Consider the following 15,972-nt stretch of genomic DNA (forward strand, 5'->3'; position numbering starts at 1 on the left):
TGCTTTTACAAAGAATCCAAAGCATCATGCAAGAACTAAGTACATTGATATTCAGCATCATTTCATAAGAGAGAAGATAGAGATGGAGGTTATTGATATGATGTATTGTGAAACCAAAGACATGTTGGCTGATTTGTTGACAAAAGCCTTAGTTAGAGAAAGACACAAGAAGTTGAGTCAGGCATTAGGATTGATAGCTAATTGACCAATAGCAAAGTGGAAGTGTTGAGAAAAGAACTCTTTAAGTAGTTGCTAATGGTCAATAGAGTACAAGTGTTGTTAGAGATATCCCATAAGGTTAGGTGTTAGTCTATAGTGCATTAGAGTACAAGGGGAGGGCTGGTCCTAGGAGATATCCCATATCGATTGTAGCACTTGGTACCTTGATACTAATATATAAGAAAAGGGTTGGCATGGGAAGAATTATCTCATACCACACTCTATTTGTTAAAGTGCAACCTTGCTGGTCCTAACTTACTTGTGTGGAGTATGCTTTCTATGTTTCAACACCACTTCCTATTACAATCCAATTTTATATATATATATATATATATATATATATTTTCTAGATAGAAAGAACTTCTAATGCAATGTTGATAAAGGCTATATCTACTAATTGGTTGATTTCAAATACATTATGGGATCCTTATGTAATTATTTTATTACAAAGAAAATAGGTAATTAATTACCTATTTGCTAGTACTTGTTTTATTTTGTGTTGATCCACCTATGATTTGAGTACTAAACAGTCTTTTTATATTTGGATCTAGTGGTTTCCATGTATTAGTTTTTATGATTTGTTCTCATGACATTGACATTGTAGACTCTTTATACTCTATGCATCTCTGTGCTTATTTTGTAGATTTTTCTCTATTTGATTTTCATTATAATCTTAAATTGGAAATAGCTTTATTAATTGTTTTACAAGATTATATTTTATTTAAAGAAAAAATGTTAAAAATGTATTATAAGCCTCAAACTTAGAAATGCTCTTAAATTTCTATTTATTTGTGTAGTATTTGAAATTATTTAATGATTATGTATTATTTCTTCAAAACTTTTTTGGATTGTCAATATGAAAAAAGAAATTCCATAGAAAAAAATTGAGGTGTAATTTTTGATTTTGTGACTTGTTGCCAAGTAGAAATGTTAATACATTGGCAAATTTCTTATTCATTATTTTGATTCTTATAATTATGTCTTTGATGTTGTATCTCTTTTTATATTTCTTCTATATTTTTGTTTATATTATGTTACTTATGATTCTCTTGGCATTACCATGATTATATTAATATTGGTACTCTTAATATAAATAGTAAAAACAATATACTTAAGATGTCTTATATTTTTTCTTGAATGCTTTGTTCATATTGCTCATGATATTATTTGTTTCTTATACCAAATATTGATTTTATTAAATCTTTTTTGGATAGCTCTTATATAATACTTTATTGTATTTTTTGCCACACAAACTTGTTGCCATACATAAAATATCTCCTTTCATCTTCAATTCACAAATATATTAAAAATTATCTAATATTTATACATTTTTAATTTTTAACTGCATACAAGAAAATCTACTTTGATACATAGACAACACATCACATTACATGAAGAAAAAAATATAAGACATCTTAAGTATATTTTTTTTCTTGTGTTTAAATTCAATTTAGATAGTCAACTTCAAAATTTAAAATAAAATTGGTATCCTAAACAAGGATACTTAGGCATATATAATATTAATTTTTAATATATTTGATGTTGATTTTTTTAAAATCCTTCTAAATTGCAACTTTCAAGTTAGTTTTTTTAAAAAAAAAAAAAACATATATATATATATATATATATATATATATATATATATATATATAGTTTTATAATAGAAAATCATTCTTTTACAATCAATTTAAATTGTTAAAAACTCTTAAAATAATATTTAACTTTTCAAAATTAATAATACTTATAAGTTTAATCTATGCATTATTTCCTTATTTATTTATATAAATAGCAGCCACAATCTCATTTACAACCAATTCAATTTTTTCTAAAAAATAACAGATTAATTATTCATTATTTCCATTCGTGCATTGAAACCGTAACTTTTTTAATGCTACTATTTTTGTAGAATTATTCCTATTATTTTCTTCTTCTAATGAATTAAAAAATAAATTATCTTATTTTATTTATTTTTATTATCTAAATTGAATTTTATTCTTATTTAAAAACTGAAATTTCTATGATTTTTTTATAATAATATTTGCAATACTAATAGCTACCTTTTCTATTAATATAAGTATATTTATATATGTCAAGATTACAATGTAAGATATATTGATTAAATTTTATTACATTCTTTAAAGCTTATTAGTAAAAAAAAGTTGAATTTAAAGTTATTAATACCTTTTATTTTTGCTAAAAAATAAAGTATTAAATATTTATTAATATAAATCTTGTATTGATGTTTTTTCAATGAATTGATAGACTAAGTCATTAATTGCCTTTATTTCTAAAAATAGTAAATATTTAATATTTAGTTTATTCCACTTACAATTGTAACAACATTAAGATTGATTTTATTATCTTTATGAATCTAATCAGTATACAAAAAATATATATTTAAGCTTTGTTAATATCAAACATTGTGTTATTTTTATATTCTTTGTATGTATAAATTTTTAATAATAATAGTCCATTCTACCATATTATGTATATTCTTTATTAGACTCTTAATCTCTATTATTTTACACAAAGACAAATATCTTTGATTTATTAATGAATATTCTTTAATAGAGCTTTGGTTTCTTTATTCTCTTTCTTTTTGTTGATTTTTTTTAATAAAAATACAAAACAAAACATATTTCTCTATATACATAACTATTAATGTATATATTTCATTTTTTGACATTTAAAATGTTAAGATTCTTTGTCTTCTTTATTCTCCACAACTTTGATGTAGATGAATACAATTTGGATATTAATGTTGTAGCACATATTTGATCACATTATTAAGTAAATTTCTTGTCTTTAAGTTTTATTTTCGTATTCCAATTTTCTTAGTTTTTCCATGTCTAAGGCTAAAAAATGCACAATAGCACAATACAAATTCTTTGCTACACATATATTTGTATCATCATAATCATGTAAACATAATCAAACTTGTTTATATCTCTATTTCTAGATTCATCTTTTATAGCACAATTTTTATATAACTAATCTTAAATGGTTGTTGTCAAATCCATTATCTTGTTTGTTTTAAACAAAAATAACTAAATTAGAATTCTATATCTGTATATCTATCCATGCATTAAATTCCAAAAGTATTATATATTTGTACGGCTGTTCATGTTGAACAAAAAATAAAAATAAAAATAAAAAAAACTTAAATGAATATTTAACTATTCATTGATTTCGTTGTTTGGAAAAAGCTCAATACTTGCATGCATATATTCACAAGATGTCATGAAAATGATTGATAGGGTTTAACAATCGCAGCAAATAAATGAACTTAAATAGTTCCCAATAACAAGAACATCAATTAAATGAGTCCTAAAGTCACTGTGTGTTAAAGCAATAAATCTCAGAGACGTCATCTTCCCTGGCTGTAGTTATTATACAACTTCCCATTCATGAATATCCATTGCACAGTCGACGCCGCATAAAAAGCTCTTCAATCAGGGGAAAGCCGATGTGGACTTTGGAGGCAACGAGGAGCAGCTTCAGATGGGAAGAAGGTTTAGCAGAAGCTGGAGATGATGGAGCTAGCGGAGGGCACTACTAGGAACAGAGCGAAGAGGAACCAGCTTTCTCATAGACTTCGAAACTTTAGTAAGAATACAGGTGTATTACCTTAGACATGGCTGTTGTAAAGGAAAGTAGCGTCTGCGAGGTTGATATTGCAAACCTGGTTGTTTTGTCACTGTACACGTAGGCATTATTTGCAAGGTCAACGTTGCAGGTCAGTTATTCAAGAACCCATTATCTCTAGCCTCTTTGACTTGCTAGATTTACATCAGAACAATGATGAGTATGTGAAAAGAACAATGGCAGAATCCCATGAAGTAGCACAACCTAAACTGAAGACAACTCGAGTTTGTCATTAAAATACACATTTCGCTTTGAGTAGGAGTCAGCCACTTACGGTATTCTTTCCTTCCCAGAGGTGACAGTCTTCAGGAAAGTCTGGAAAGGTAACATTAAGAGTTTGTTCTCACCTTTGCTACCTTTCCGTACCAAAGACCCTACCTGTTTTGCGTCCATCTGCTCCCAATGCTTCAGTGAGTTGTAGGTCGCATTCTGGGTGCTTGCTTGATTTAATCCATACCCCCGCAACCCATTCAATTTTGATGCTTGAGATGCGCAGATAGTGTCGAAATTCATCGACGTGACTTTCAGCGGAACCTTTATTTGGCCACACACCGTCATTGAGTTTGGCGGGCTCTCATATAACACGTTTGGATCCACAACAATGGCGCTCGGCTCCTTTCCGGTACTGTAAGCTTCAGCTTCTTGCCTCTCTTCCTGAGGATATTTTGGAATACGAAAAAAGTTCAGTGTAAAGGTCTGGGAGGATATGACAGAATCGAGAATATGGTAGAAGATTTACTGAACTTCCTTGAAAGCTCAGAAGTTCGTGGGCTTCTGTTGGAACATCGTGGGGGATTTCTGAAGGAATAAAATGTCTATAGAATCAAGCAAGGCGAGGGTTCAACAAGATTGTCTTTGAACAATTACGTGACGAACCTGAGATACCGGACGTCCATCCAGTTGTTCAAGGTGATCCAGCCTGCTTATAACGGAAATTCGGTAATAGTTCTGCCTACTCATCTGTAAGAATCCAATGTTAAGATGCTTGTCAGGTGAGTCTTCTCAATAGCTATGAGTTGAACTGTTGTAAATCGATAGCACAGTGTAGGACTGTAAAAGCATCTTAGCTGTAAAGAATTATTTACATTATTTCTGCTCTCAATTAAGCAACTAAATTCACATACGTGATGTCTTTACCGGGTTGTTGTTCAACCAGAGCTTAGTAAGCTTGGGTAATGGTGACAAGTAATCAATGCTGGCGAAACCTCCGAGTCGATTGGGAGTGAGAAGGTTTGATGTTAAGTCCAAACTCTCAAGGGCATTTAGTCCCCCAAGGTGCACCAGGGTCTTCAGGGAGTTGTCGCCCAGGTGCAAAATTCGTAAATTCTGCAGGTTTGCGAATGATCCTGGATCCAACTCTTTTATGCTATTGTGATTTAAGTACAGATACTCCAGATGTCTTAAATTTTCCAATCCATCAACCTGCATAATAAAAAATAAAAAAAATACCATGTTGCTAAAATGAACAGAATAAAATGCAATTAGTCAGCAGTATTCATGATCCACCGCCAACTTCTGAACTGGGGTGTTTGTTTACCGAGGATGCTTCCGTTTAATCCATAAAGCGGCATATATGATTTATTTGTTTCAGAAATGCAGTTTGTCAGATTTTGGTTAACGACATCATATTAAATCAAAAGTGTACTGTTTTCTGCGTATATGAGGAAGGTATGTTAATTTAAGAAATCACTGTAAAAATGCTCATTAGTAATCTTTAGAATTTAAGTTCATACCTTAGTAATTTTATTGTCTTGAAGAGAGAGATGCTTGAGCGTTGAAAATTTAGACAGCCGTAATGACATAATATTGCTTATGCTATTACCACTTAACTCCAAAACCTGCAATATCGTCAACAATCCATTGCTGACAGTTTATAACGAGAGCACGGAATATCCTGACGATCTCTTAAGAATTGTGTTGTACACACGGAACACGAGATTGTTGATCACACATCATGTCAATAAAAGTTCTACACCTTTGCATCCTGACTTTGCATTCAGTTTCAAGAGAGTGTTCCTTTCAGGTTTGAATTACTTGTTGGAGGGTTATGTGAGCCTAACTTAGGTGAAGTCAATGGACCTCACAGTCCAGTTAACAGGCTGTAGCCATAGACCAAGGCGATTCATGTAAAATTCAGATGCATCTAGGAAGCAAAATGTGGCAGACGGTTGCACTACCGTTCCATCTTTGAGTACTTTTCATACTAAAACATTGAAAAATGTTTGAGTACATTTTACAACAAATCCTGCCTGCTAAGAGCTAATGTATGACAAACCTCAAGTGATTCCAATGAAAGCCTAGACGTGCTCGCAACTGAGTTAACTGTTTTTCCTTGCCTTTCGCCCTCGCTTCCGGTTTCTGGGCTGGTGGAGACGCTTGGCGGCTGTAACAATGGCCCGTTTTCAATATTGTTGTTTTCTAACCTCAAAATTATCAAACTTGACAAGTACCTGCATCGTGAAAGCACACGCTTGTATCAATTGGTGTTTTATGTAAAAGAGGAACATAGTATGGAATAATTTAAATCTCTAACTACGAACCTCAACAGAGCTGATTTATTTTTTTTGAAACAAATAACAAGACATGGAAGCCTCTTACTTACGCAGTAAAATTACAAGACTATTCAACAACTCTAAGTTGGGATTTTCCTTCACGGAAGCAGCTGCTCGTCATGCTAGTGATAAACCTCGATTTGAAGCTCAAGTGTGACTGCTAAGAAGCAAACTTGAAACGAAAAGAGCTAATAGAGCAGTAAACATCACCTGAGGGGATGCAACGACGAGATCATATTATTATTTAGATTGAGCTCTCTCAAGTACTGAAACTCCGGTGATTCAAATACATCTCCACAGTGTCGAATTTTCTGTTCAGCTAAATCCAATACCTGGGCCAAGACGCGCAGTTTTTCGTGAGGTGCTAAGCACAAGCAAGCCATCATTGTAAAACCATATTCAAATACTTCTCGAAATCATTTAAAAAACGGTCTATCAAACTAGTGATTTAAGTCTATAATGTGTTCATGACGAGGCTGGTTTGAATTATGACGTCTATATTTCTTGTGAAACATATGTAAAGAGTGTTACTATGAGCTATGACCAGCCATTTTAAATTTACTAAACGACATACTGTAGACAGTTTCTTCGTCATTTGGAAATTGTTCACAAAAATTTCACCTGCACGGTTTCGTAGTGTTTGTGACCCACAATCTCTTCAACAGTCTCCTTTTGAAGGCGCCCGGTATACTTGTTACGTGCTTCTGTCAATTCCTGGCTGTTTACATTTACACTATCCAGAACCTGTAGAGCGATAATCATCAATAAGGTATGTGATAAAATTTGAACATATTTGCACGTCTTTGAGTCCCACGGCATGGCGTCTTGTACAGAAAGAATAAATAGGCTCAGAGATATTGCGCACTCTTATAAAGTGTACAAGTTGTACGAAACACTCGTGAAGTTGCTTACAAAAAGGTCAATTCGAGATCTTCAAGAAGTGCCTTACTTTTAATTTACGAATAGAGTAGACTGTGTACAGTCGATAGTCTCGATCTTCACAAAAAGCATTGCCACAAAAATTCACAACCATCAGCTTGGGTAAATCCCGGACAAACTGGATTTCCGTCATTTTGGTAAGTTGGTTGTTCTGAGCATATAACTCCAGTAACGATATCAAACCTTCTATTCCCTGAAAAGAAATTCACGCAATTTCTCAGCATGTTGTCTTGAGCCTTGCGTTTTAGAATTATTCCAACACCTCTTATCCAATGCGGACGTAACGGGACTTCTCGAGACAAAACAATGCACCATGACATAACAAGGTCTTCCCCTCGTCAACTGTTAAGTTCTTACAAATGCCGTTATGCGTTAATGTCGTTGAATTGACGAGAATAGCAGTTGACCTTAAGGGATGTTATTTGGTTGTTATCGATTGAGAGCTGCTCAATACTGGTGAAAGCGCCGACATCGATGCATGAGGTCAGCTGATTGCAGCCGAGGTCCAGTCTCCACAATGATTGAAGTTTACTAATTCCAGAAATCTGAAAGACATGCGCCAGACTATTTGGGAAAGCAACTAATAGAATAAACCAACTGTTATTTTTTAAATAATAATAACAACGATCCAGAAATTGTTCAAATCCCTAAGCACGAACTTTGCAGGGTTTCATGAATAATGATATTCCCCTCACGCTATCCAAGAGACGTTTGAGGAGTTCCTGCTGGAAAATTCCATGCAGAGCAACATAAATTCTAAAGGATGACATTGTCTTAAATAGCAGTTGTATAGACGAGTTGGCAGGAATCAAATATTACCTGCTTGATAACGTTGTCGTCCAAAATCAGCTCTTCCAGCATGGTACAACTATCAAGACCTGCAATCACGGATATTTCATTTCCTGACAGGAACAGACGTCGCAGATTTGGCAACCTGTCAAAGCAATACATGGTCCTGAGCTTCCTGTTCTCCAAATGAACCTCCTCAACCCCTTCATACGTTGCTGGACCTTCCTTCGCTGAGTGCAAGGACTTCTTCTTCGATGCTGTCTCTATCCTGTAGAATTTTGTGAACTGATTTAGCCTGTAAGGACTAAGTCTGAACGGGTCTCCAAGCTTTTGACCACCACTCTTCAGTGTTGCCGAACGGGCGAGGACCTTTTCAATTCGTTCAACTGGTTTTGGTTCCGGCTTTCCATCCGCACTTTCAGGAACTGGTTTAGACCTAAGAATATTGATATAGTTGTCCTGGTCTTGCTCATTTAAGGATGGTGAAACACCTATTGCTGCTGGCTGTTTGTCACATTCTGCTATTGTGGTTGGGAACAGAGGGGGCTGAGGACAGTATTTATTCACGGCTGCCACGCGGTCATCTGTAGACTCAATTACGCAGCACAATTTCTTTTTAAATCTTGGCAGTCTTGTCAGGTAGAGCACAAGACATCGAAAGTATCATATAACCCGTTTCATGTAGGTGTTCAACGTGGTTACAAAACTTTACTGTTTCACAAATGCACTTTTAAAGTTTCTCCATTTAAAAGCATTATTCGTCCGAGATGTACCACGCTAACTACAGGATATCACTGGGGGCAAGCACGCACCGGTAGTGATAGTCTTACAGTCAAGCTCTGCGAGCAAGGGCAGAGCTTGTAGAACTAGATCCTGGTAACTCGGCTCATCGACAACAGGATTGCTTCGCAAGTTCAAGTTCAGGAGGCCTGGTACCTACATCGGATTTATCACAACTTGGAATTTTACGGCACAGTTCGAAATTCAACTAATCAAAATTTGGAAGGGTCAGACCCATTAGAAAAATCAAGCTAGGCAACCATAAACACATATGCGAGAAAGGAACGGTCAGATAACTTGCAACTGCAGAAGACCGAGATTATCCGAACACCAAATTTCATTTCCAGCCAAGTCAAGTGTGAGCAAGTTACTAAGACCACTTAGACCTTCAATTTTTTTCAACAAATAATAGCTCATGTCCAATCTTTCTAGCACACACAAATTTTGCAGGCCGATTATTTGAGTTATCTTGTTGAATGATAATACGAAAACCTTGAGACTTGGTAAACCGTAAAGGAAGTCAACCTTCGAGATATTACAGTCAGGAAGGTTGAGATAAGACGAGTGAAAAAAACTGCCCTCCAACCCGTTCAATTTCAGGAGATACTCAATGGATAAAGCTACATCCTTTCCTGTATGTAGTCTTGGTGTGGAACAAACCAGATCATAGGAATAAGGACATTCAGTTTCCGTTCTTGTAAACTGACATTTCCCATTAGCTTCATGTTCACCAACAGATACCGCATCTTCAATACGTCCATTGGTCAGCCTTGAATTCTTGCTCGTCTTCAGACTAACAACGACCGGGTCCAGCTTGCTACTATCAGATTCCTTGAAGCTATATTCAAATTCTACTAGATATTCAGGGACCACTGTAGTTGCGTTAAACACTGACCAAGAGCGTTGCGAAGAATCTTGAGGGTGAGTTCTGAACACTGAGTCGGCATGTGGATACGACGCCTTTGTCGCAGGAGGAAAGTCTGCTCTCTCTGCACGAAAACAACCGCTCCCATGTCACCACTAAAGACATTGGAATTTTCCACCAACAGAACGAATTTTAGCACATAAAGGCATATTAGCTATAATGCACGCAAAACTTCACCAAACTAAAGTGGAAGTGTACCTCTTTGGAGAACTCCATTGACTATGATGGCAGTTCGTGGGTTTCTAGTGTGAGCGTGAGTAACGTCTCGAACTGAGGCACCCAAACATGTCTTCACGACCAATAACCAACCTGTTGTTTTGCCTCTGCAGCTTATATTGGATGACTGCTCTGCAATAGCCTGCTAAGTGCCATTCACACAACGCGCAACTCATGATTTGAAATACGAAAGATGCTTCTCTCGTAGAGTAAGAATGGCAACGCAATTCAAAAACCGTACAGTAACCATTACAAATCGACAATCATGGAGTTCATGCAACAGGCTAATTAGATACTGATGCCAATGTACTACAAAGCGTCCGATTCCCATGATACAAACTTGTCCTACAGAAAATTTGGCAGTGATATTCTCCTATGCTCTATTCCACCTGTTCTTCAATCAGTAACAAATTGCACCAGACTACTAAGCTGATTATACAAGAAATTGAAGCCATATTACCTGTAAGCGACACATGTCAGCCAGTCCAATTGAATTCGAAAGTAAAACAGGCCCTGAGGAATTATTTGGAGAATTCTCAACCACTGAAAATGGAAATCCTTCTTCAATAATACACTGCAGCTCATCCGGTGCTTGCAATGTCTCTCCATAAAGCAGATACTCTACATGCATTTTGCTGTTTATTCTTGTCTGCAGAGAAGAGTATTCATCTGCACAGGTTTAGACCTTGAAATTTCTTCCTACTTTAGGGTACTAAAGATCGAAGTAGCAATTATGTCCTATACACCAATAGAATGCCTCACACAAATATCATTTCCAAAATAGAATCAACTTAGAAAGAGCTTGTTGAAGGGCAATTAGTGACTTACATGCCCATCGAGAGTCCGCTGAAATCGGTCTTCAAGAAATCGGTTGTGTATGCGTGTGACCTTAAGCACCTGCATCCCTGTGATAGAAAAAGGAACGAAGTCTGCAAGGAAGAATCGCGACACAACTAATTCCACGCAGCTCTTAAACCAGGCATCTTTTGAATTTCCAACCTCCATTCGAATGTTGCCACCTGCACAGTCACAAACTTGCTGTCAGCATCACTACATATATATATATATATATATATATATTTATGATATCTACGAATATTCTCAAAAATGTTGGACTTATGCAATATTCAAGGTCGGAAATTCCAAATGTAAAGTGAATATGGAGAGCACAGCACAGGATGAAGTTGCTAGTAAAATACAGTGGTTACCAGTATCAAGCTCGACCATAAGCCAGTGAATATTCAAATCTACAGCAGCTTGGTCCTTGGCCTTTCCTAAGATAAGTTGAGTGCGTAGATTATCAAGGTGCTTCATTACACTCATGATCTGCTCATCAACCGTCGCAACTTTCACCTTTGTTTGCATCCACCCCTCGTTGCTTTTTCTAAAAGCACTCTTATCATCCCCCGTCCTTGCAGTACCTTCATCTAGTTCTTGACACATCTCCTTTTCCAGGATTTTGCGAATCTTCATAAGCTTTAAGAGATTCCTGTGGTCTCCCCCCGCATTAAATTACAGATTCAATAAGGACTCAAAAACATTTTCAATCAATAAAAATTTCTCCCAAATGTTTGAACGTCACAGGATGATGCCATTCCAGATTGAAAATTAGACAATCTTTCTAGGACTGCTATAGAAGGTGCTGAATTCCAAGGTCAAGAGGGAATGGAAGGGGAAAAAACAACAAAAACTAGTTACTTTTGCATAGATTTCATTCTTTGTATTTCAGCCTTAAAACAGGGGTTAGTGCTATTGTTGCGGTTTTCTTGGAGTGTTTTAATGCACATGTTATAGTAAACCCGCTTCCTTGTATACATGGCTCTTGCAGCTTGTTTGGCCTCCTCTGTCAAGTCAACTGTGTCCACTGACAGTAACTGGCGAAGACGGAACAAGATGTATGTCTGCACACCCTTTCTACTTTGTTCAAGGTTTGGCACACAATTGGATTGCTATCATCTCCATGAACTCAAGTAACAATTGGCAGTTTTCTAGATCACAATCATGATCTGTCACACACTTCACTGAAGTTGAATGATTGGTACTGGAGCATGTCTTAATCAATACTACTACCGCACACCTACATTATAGGCAGATGATTTAGTGGTTGACCAAATCTTGACAATTTGAGGATCTGATGAGCGTCAAATAATCAATTTGCAAAACACACCACAGATCATACCTGGTAATTGTGAAGAAGTGCAAGAGGACTATCGCCCCACTGTGGATCTGAGAACCGGAGGTCTTTTAGGTTCTTTAACCTTGTCAAGTTGCCTATTTCCTGGAATCCATCGACGATGAGTTAAATCGTACTGCCTAAGCACTGGCTACTTCTTGCTGTATAAAGCATTCTTAGAAATCAGTGACGAGATTTCACATGTGCATGCAACATGATACACTTAAAAAATTGTTAACACGCAATCGAGCTTCAGCTGTGTAAAATAGAATGTGCCATTGAGAACCTCCAACACGACTAAGAGTACAAGTACTCAGAGGTGCAGACTTCCCACTAAACCTGGTGATGAAAACATGTGTGCAATAATCTGACGTCATTGGGCACTAAAGCTTGACGTCATTAGGCACTAAAGCTTGACGTCATTAGGCATTAAAGCTTGACGTCTTCATGTCAGATGAAGATCAGTGAAACACGCATTATGGATGAGAGGTGTGTTAAGAGACAAGCATCTCAAGGTAAGGAAATTCTAGCTCGATGTGAGGAAAGTGAGATTTGATAAATTGAAGCACGGAACCACCTTGAAAGAGCCTATGTTGGTAGCAGCGACATTCAGGAACTCCAGTTCTTTCATGTTCAGGACCTCACCCAATTGGCTGATTGGATTTTTAGCTAGACTGAGTTCTTTCAGAGGTATGTTGCCAAGACCTTCTACGTTTAGTATTTCATTATTTGACAACCATAGCACCTCGAGGTTTGTGAGGTGCGCTATTCCGGATATGCGGTTAATTCGGTTACTGTGGAGAAAGAGCTCCTTCAACTTCAGGCAATTTCCTAGACCTTCCATCCTGCACTTTGGTGTGAACCAAGCATAACAAGAAGCAAACATCAGATATTAGAGAAGGAAGTTTTTAGCCATTCTGAAGCTCCTATCATGCAAATTGAATCGAACATTACTTTAAATGTATGTACTGCAGCAAGTTTCTTTTCGAATCGTTTGAAAAGCTCCTTGGTCTGGTAGAAAGGTGGCTCATCTGCTGATGTTAGGTATTTGCACAATTTGCGATGCAGAAGCAAATTACCTTTGAATGCTATTTTCGCTGAGGCGAAGGAGTTCAAGATGTGGGCAATGGTGGAGCCCTTCGATGGAGAGAAGGTTCTGCTGGACCAGAGAAAGAGACACCAGATTGGGGAAGAAAGACATGCAGCAAATATGTGGGAAATTGTACAAAAACATCTCTATGGAGGTGATAGTTTCAGGTGCCGAGACCAGCTGCTCCTCACTAATATCATTGTATTCGCAGATATCCTGCAAGGCTGTTTCCCATGCAAATCTTTCATTCCATGCACTTAAATCAACGACTCATTGCACATATGTGACTGTCTAAGTTTAAACTGATAAAGCTCTAGACTAGTGATTGGATAGCTTAAAGGATGCCTGGAATTAATATGCGTTCAGCTGCAGGGAATTATACCTTGCCGCTTCCTGTCTAAAAGACTCGATAATGACCACATCCTTGACTCTCTAAAATTTATTGCTTTAGAGACAGTTACCTTGAATATTAATGCCACAAGCAATGGGAGGATACATGGATTAGACCTATCGTGCACAAGATTGTAAACCTGATTCCATGTAGCGTCTGCTGATGGGCCATTTTCGAGTCTTGAAAGTGGGATCTTCGCTTGGGTCAATAGTTTCTCCTGATTGGCACATAGATACTCTTTCAAGACTCTGCGGTGTAGTGGTTTTTGACAGAAATCATCTAAGATTCTGCAGGGACTGATGTGATTTATTTGCTTACAATGTGGAGTGTGGTGTCCATGTAGAGAACGTTGAAGTTTACATTCTTACGCACGTTGCAATTCCAGCAGAGGGTACTCAAGGCAGGCAACCAACGCAAATGGACAAGAAACATGTACCTTCATTTTCTTCAGGTGGCACATACCGAAGTATGTCTTTCAAGTTCTTCAACATTGCGATGACACAAAATCATAACAATCTTCACAACCTATCTCCCAGGTTCGCCCTAACGAGGGGATTCTCACCAACGGACGACTTCATGATGTACTACAGTGCTGGGCAATCAACCACAGGTTCAAACTATGAACCTCTAGCGAATGACTGAAACAAAAACTCGTATGTCCCTCAAATTTTGGCACTGCTGAAAGAAACTCTCCACATTCGGTTTCACAATAAGCAGACTCCATTCAAGTTTCTCACTCAATTTACTCAGAAGCTAACCTTCACTTCCATGAAAAATATGAAGGTGTTTAAATTAGGACACCTTTTTGCGGAGAAAATATCACAGTGTAAACACTACACACATAGGAATTGTCAAGCGTTGATTTTTGCATGTCTCGTACACATCAAATCCATACATATTATGCTCTTTGACAGTCGAGGCTCCAGCTCTTTCCCACGATCTAGAACTTCACCAATTTTGACCTGCACCTCAACCCTCTGATTTGTGCCCTAAGAGCTTTGGGGTTAGGTTTACCAACTCCCATCCTCTGAAAATAAAAGCCCCCACACGGTCTAGGTTTAGTGTATCTTGACGACAATCATGATCTAAATTTCATTCCCAAAATAAAATCCACGCCATGACTAGGATTCTGTCCAAGTTGAACGTATTACCCAAACAACTTACACAGTCCAATTTCTTAATTAAAGAGTATGATTCCTGACACTCCTCGTGTAATTGGTTCAAATAATCTGAACCCGCTTGTGAAGGATATGAACTTGCTTGTGAGGCGGGATAATGCAGTTCAACAAAGACCCAACCCAGTGGCGCAATGAGAGACCTAATTGGACTTGAGTTGCTTCGAGCAGACAACATACATCCTCGAATATCAGGGTTATCAATTGCCACCAGCAATGGACATTCCCTGTTAGCTACTCAGCCAAACAGCCTATAGCTGTCCACAATTTTGCCGTCCCCAAGGCAATCCTCAATCCAGGACCTGGAGCTCCATGAAGCATGCCAACTTCCACAAAGAGAGATTGTGAGCAATTCGCGAATCTGCAACACAGAGTTGTTTCTCCTTCAATTGAATGCTATTGTTCCTGCCAGTGCAGGAATATGCAGCCACCAAAGACGTATCCGCTCGATCACGGCGACATGCCTCTCCATGTCTACGCACAAAAACAGCCCTGCAAATACAAATGTGAACCAAAAATAGTCACGTCCCCCAGTCAAGCAAAATCCTAATTTCCTGAAACCTCTTCCGATTGTGCGAATAGTAACTTCTTCGACAGGACAACGAACTAACCAACGACTAGATGTGCGAATGGATGAATGATCGCGATCTGCATCCAACGGTGGAGCATTTTATGAGTATATAAAACTATTTACTCGAATTTGTTCTCATAAAACAGGTTACAATTTGGTTGCCATGTCAGCGCTATTTTATATTTTTTATAGTCGATGTATGGAAAAAAGCACGTTGCGTTCCAAAGATTTGAAATGACATCGAAAACATTCAAAGTGCATTTCACTTTTCATCTTTCGATGGCATCTTGAGGAAATACCAAACTAATGCACAAAGGATCATCAAAGTATTTATTTTGAAACAAAAGAGTAACATGTCCATGTTTAGTATGTTCTTCTTACCGTTAAACTTTTTGGTGACTTTTTCAGTAAAGAACCATGTATTCTTCTCAGTCTACAAATACGTTTTTTCTTTTTTCTCTCTTGATTGATTGATTGATTGATATGTATATATATATATATATATAT

At 36.9% G+C, this 15,972-nt stretch overlaps 1 protein-coding gene and 1 long non-coding RNA gene across 8 annotated transcripts; one reads left to right on the forward strand and one right to left on the reverse strand.

Annotated features, from left to right (window-relative positions):
- Positions 1 to 3,820: 3,820 nt before the first annotated feature.
- Positions 3,821 to 4,487, forward strand: LOC112277441 (uncharacterized). Of its 2 annotated transcripts, none has more exons than XR_002968401.2 (2): positions 3,821 to 3,955; positions 4,361 to 4,487. It is a non-coding gene; the product is annotated as an uncharacterized LOC112277441 (long non-coding RNA). The 2 variants fall into 2 exon arrangements; XR_002968396.2 differs by lacking the exon at positions 3,821 to 3,955 and adding an exon at positions 4,071 to 4,187.
- Positions 4,135 to 15,473, reverse strand: LOC112277310 (uncharacterized). Of its 6 annotated transcripts, none has more exons than XM_073535066.2 (23): positions 14,561 to 15,473; positions 14,156 to 14,311; positions 13,859 to 13,936; positions 13,318 to 13,552; positions 12,816 to 13,083; positions 12,245 to 12,343; positions 11,764 to 11,966; positions 11,274 to 11,554; positions 10,894 to 11,084; positions 10,526 to 10,714; positions 10,048 to 10,207; positions 9,585 to 9,913; positions 8,957 to 9,080; positions 8,175 to 8,728; positions 7,763 to 7,900; positions 7,366 to 7,548; positions 7,038 to 7,160; positions 6,627 to 6,748; positions 6,140 to 6,314; positions 5,598 to 5,702; positions 5,002 to 5,286; positions 4,741 to 4,824; positions 4,135 to 4,518 (listed from the first exon to the last, which is right to left on the reverse strand). In XM_073535066.2, exons 2-23 carry the CDS (start codon positions 14,208 to 14,210, stop codon positions 4,135 to 4,137), a joined length of 4,365 nt encoding a protein of 1,454 aa, XP_073391167.1. In that variant the 5' UTR covers positions 14,211 to 14,311; positions 14,561 to 15,473. The 6 variants fall into 6 exon arrangements, with proteins under 6 accessions (XP_073391167.1, XP_024365262.1, XP_073391174.1 ...); XM_024509494.3 differs by having other exon boundaries at positions 14,521 to 15,473; XM_073535073.2 differs by having other exon boundaries at positions 12,984 to 13,083; positions 14,156 to 15,473.
- Between the last annotated feature and the right edge of the window lie 499 nt (positions 15,474 to 15,972).

Source organism: Physcomitrium patens, chromosome 1, assembly GCF_059467195.1.
Source record: "Physcomitrium patens ecotype Gransden chromosome 1, ASM5946719v1, whole genome shotgun sequence".
Lineage (NCBI taxonomy): Eukaryota > Viridiplantae > Streptophyta > Bryopsida > Funariales > Funariaceae > Physcomitrium > Physcomitrium patens.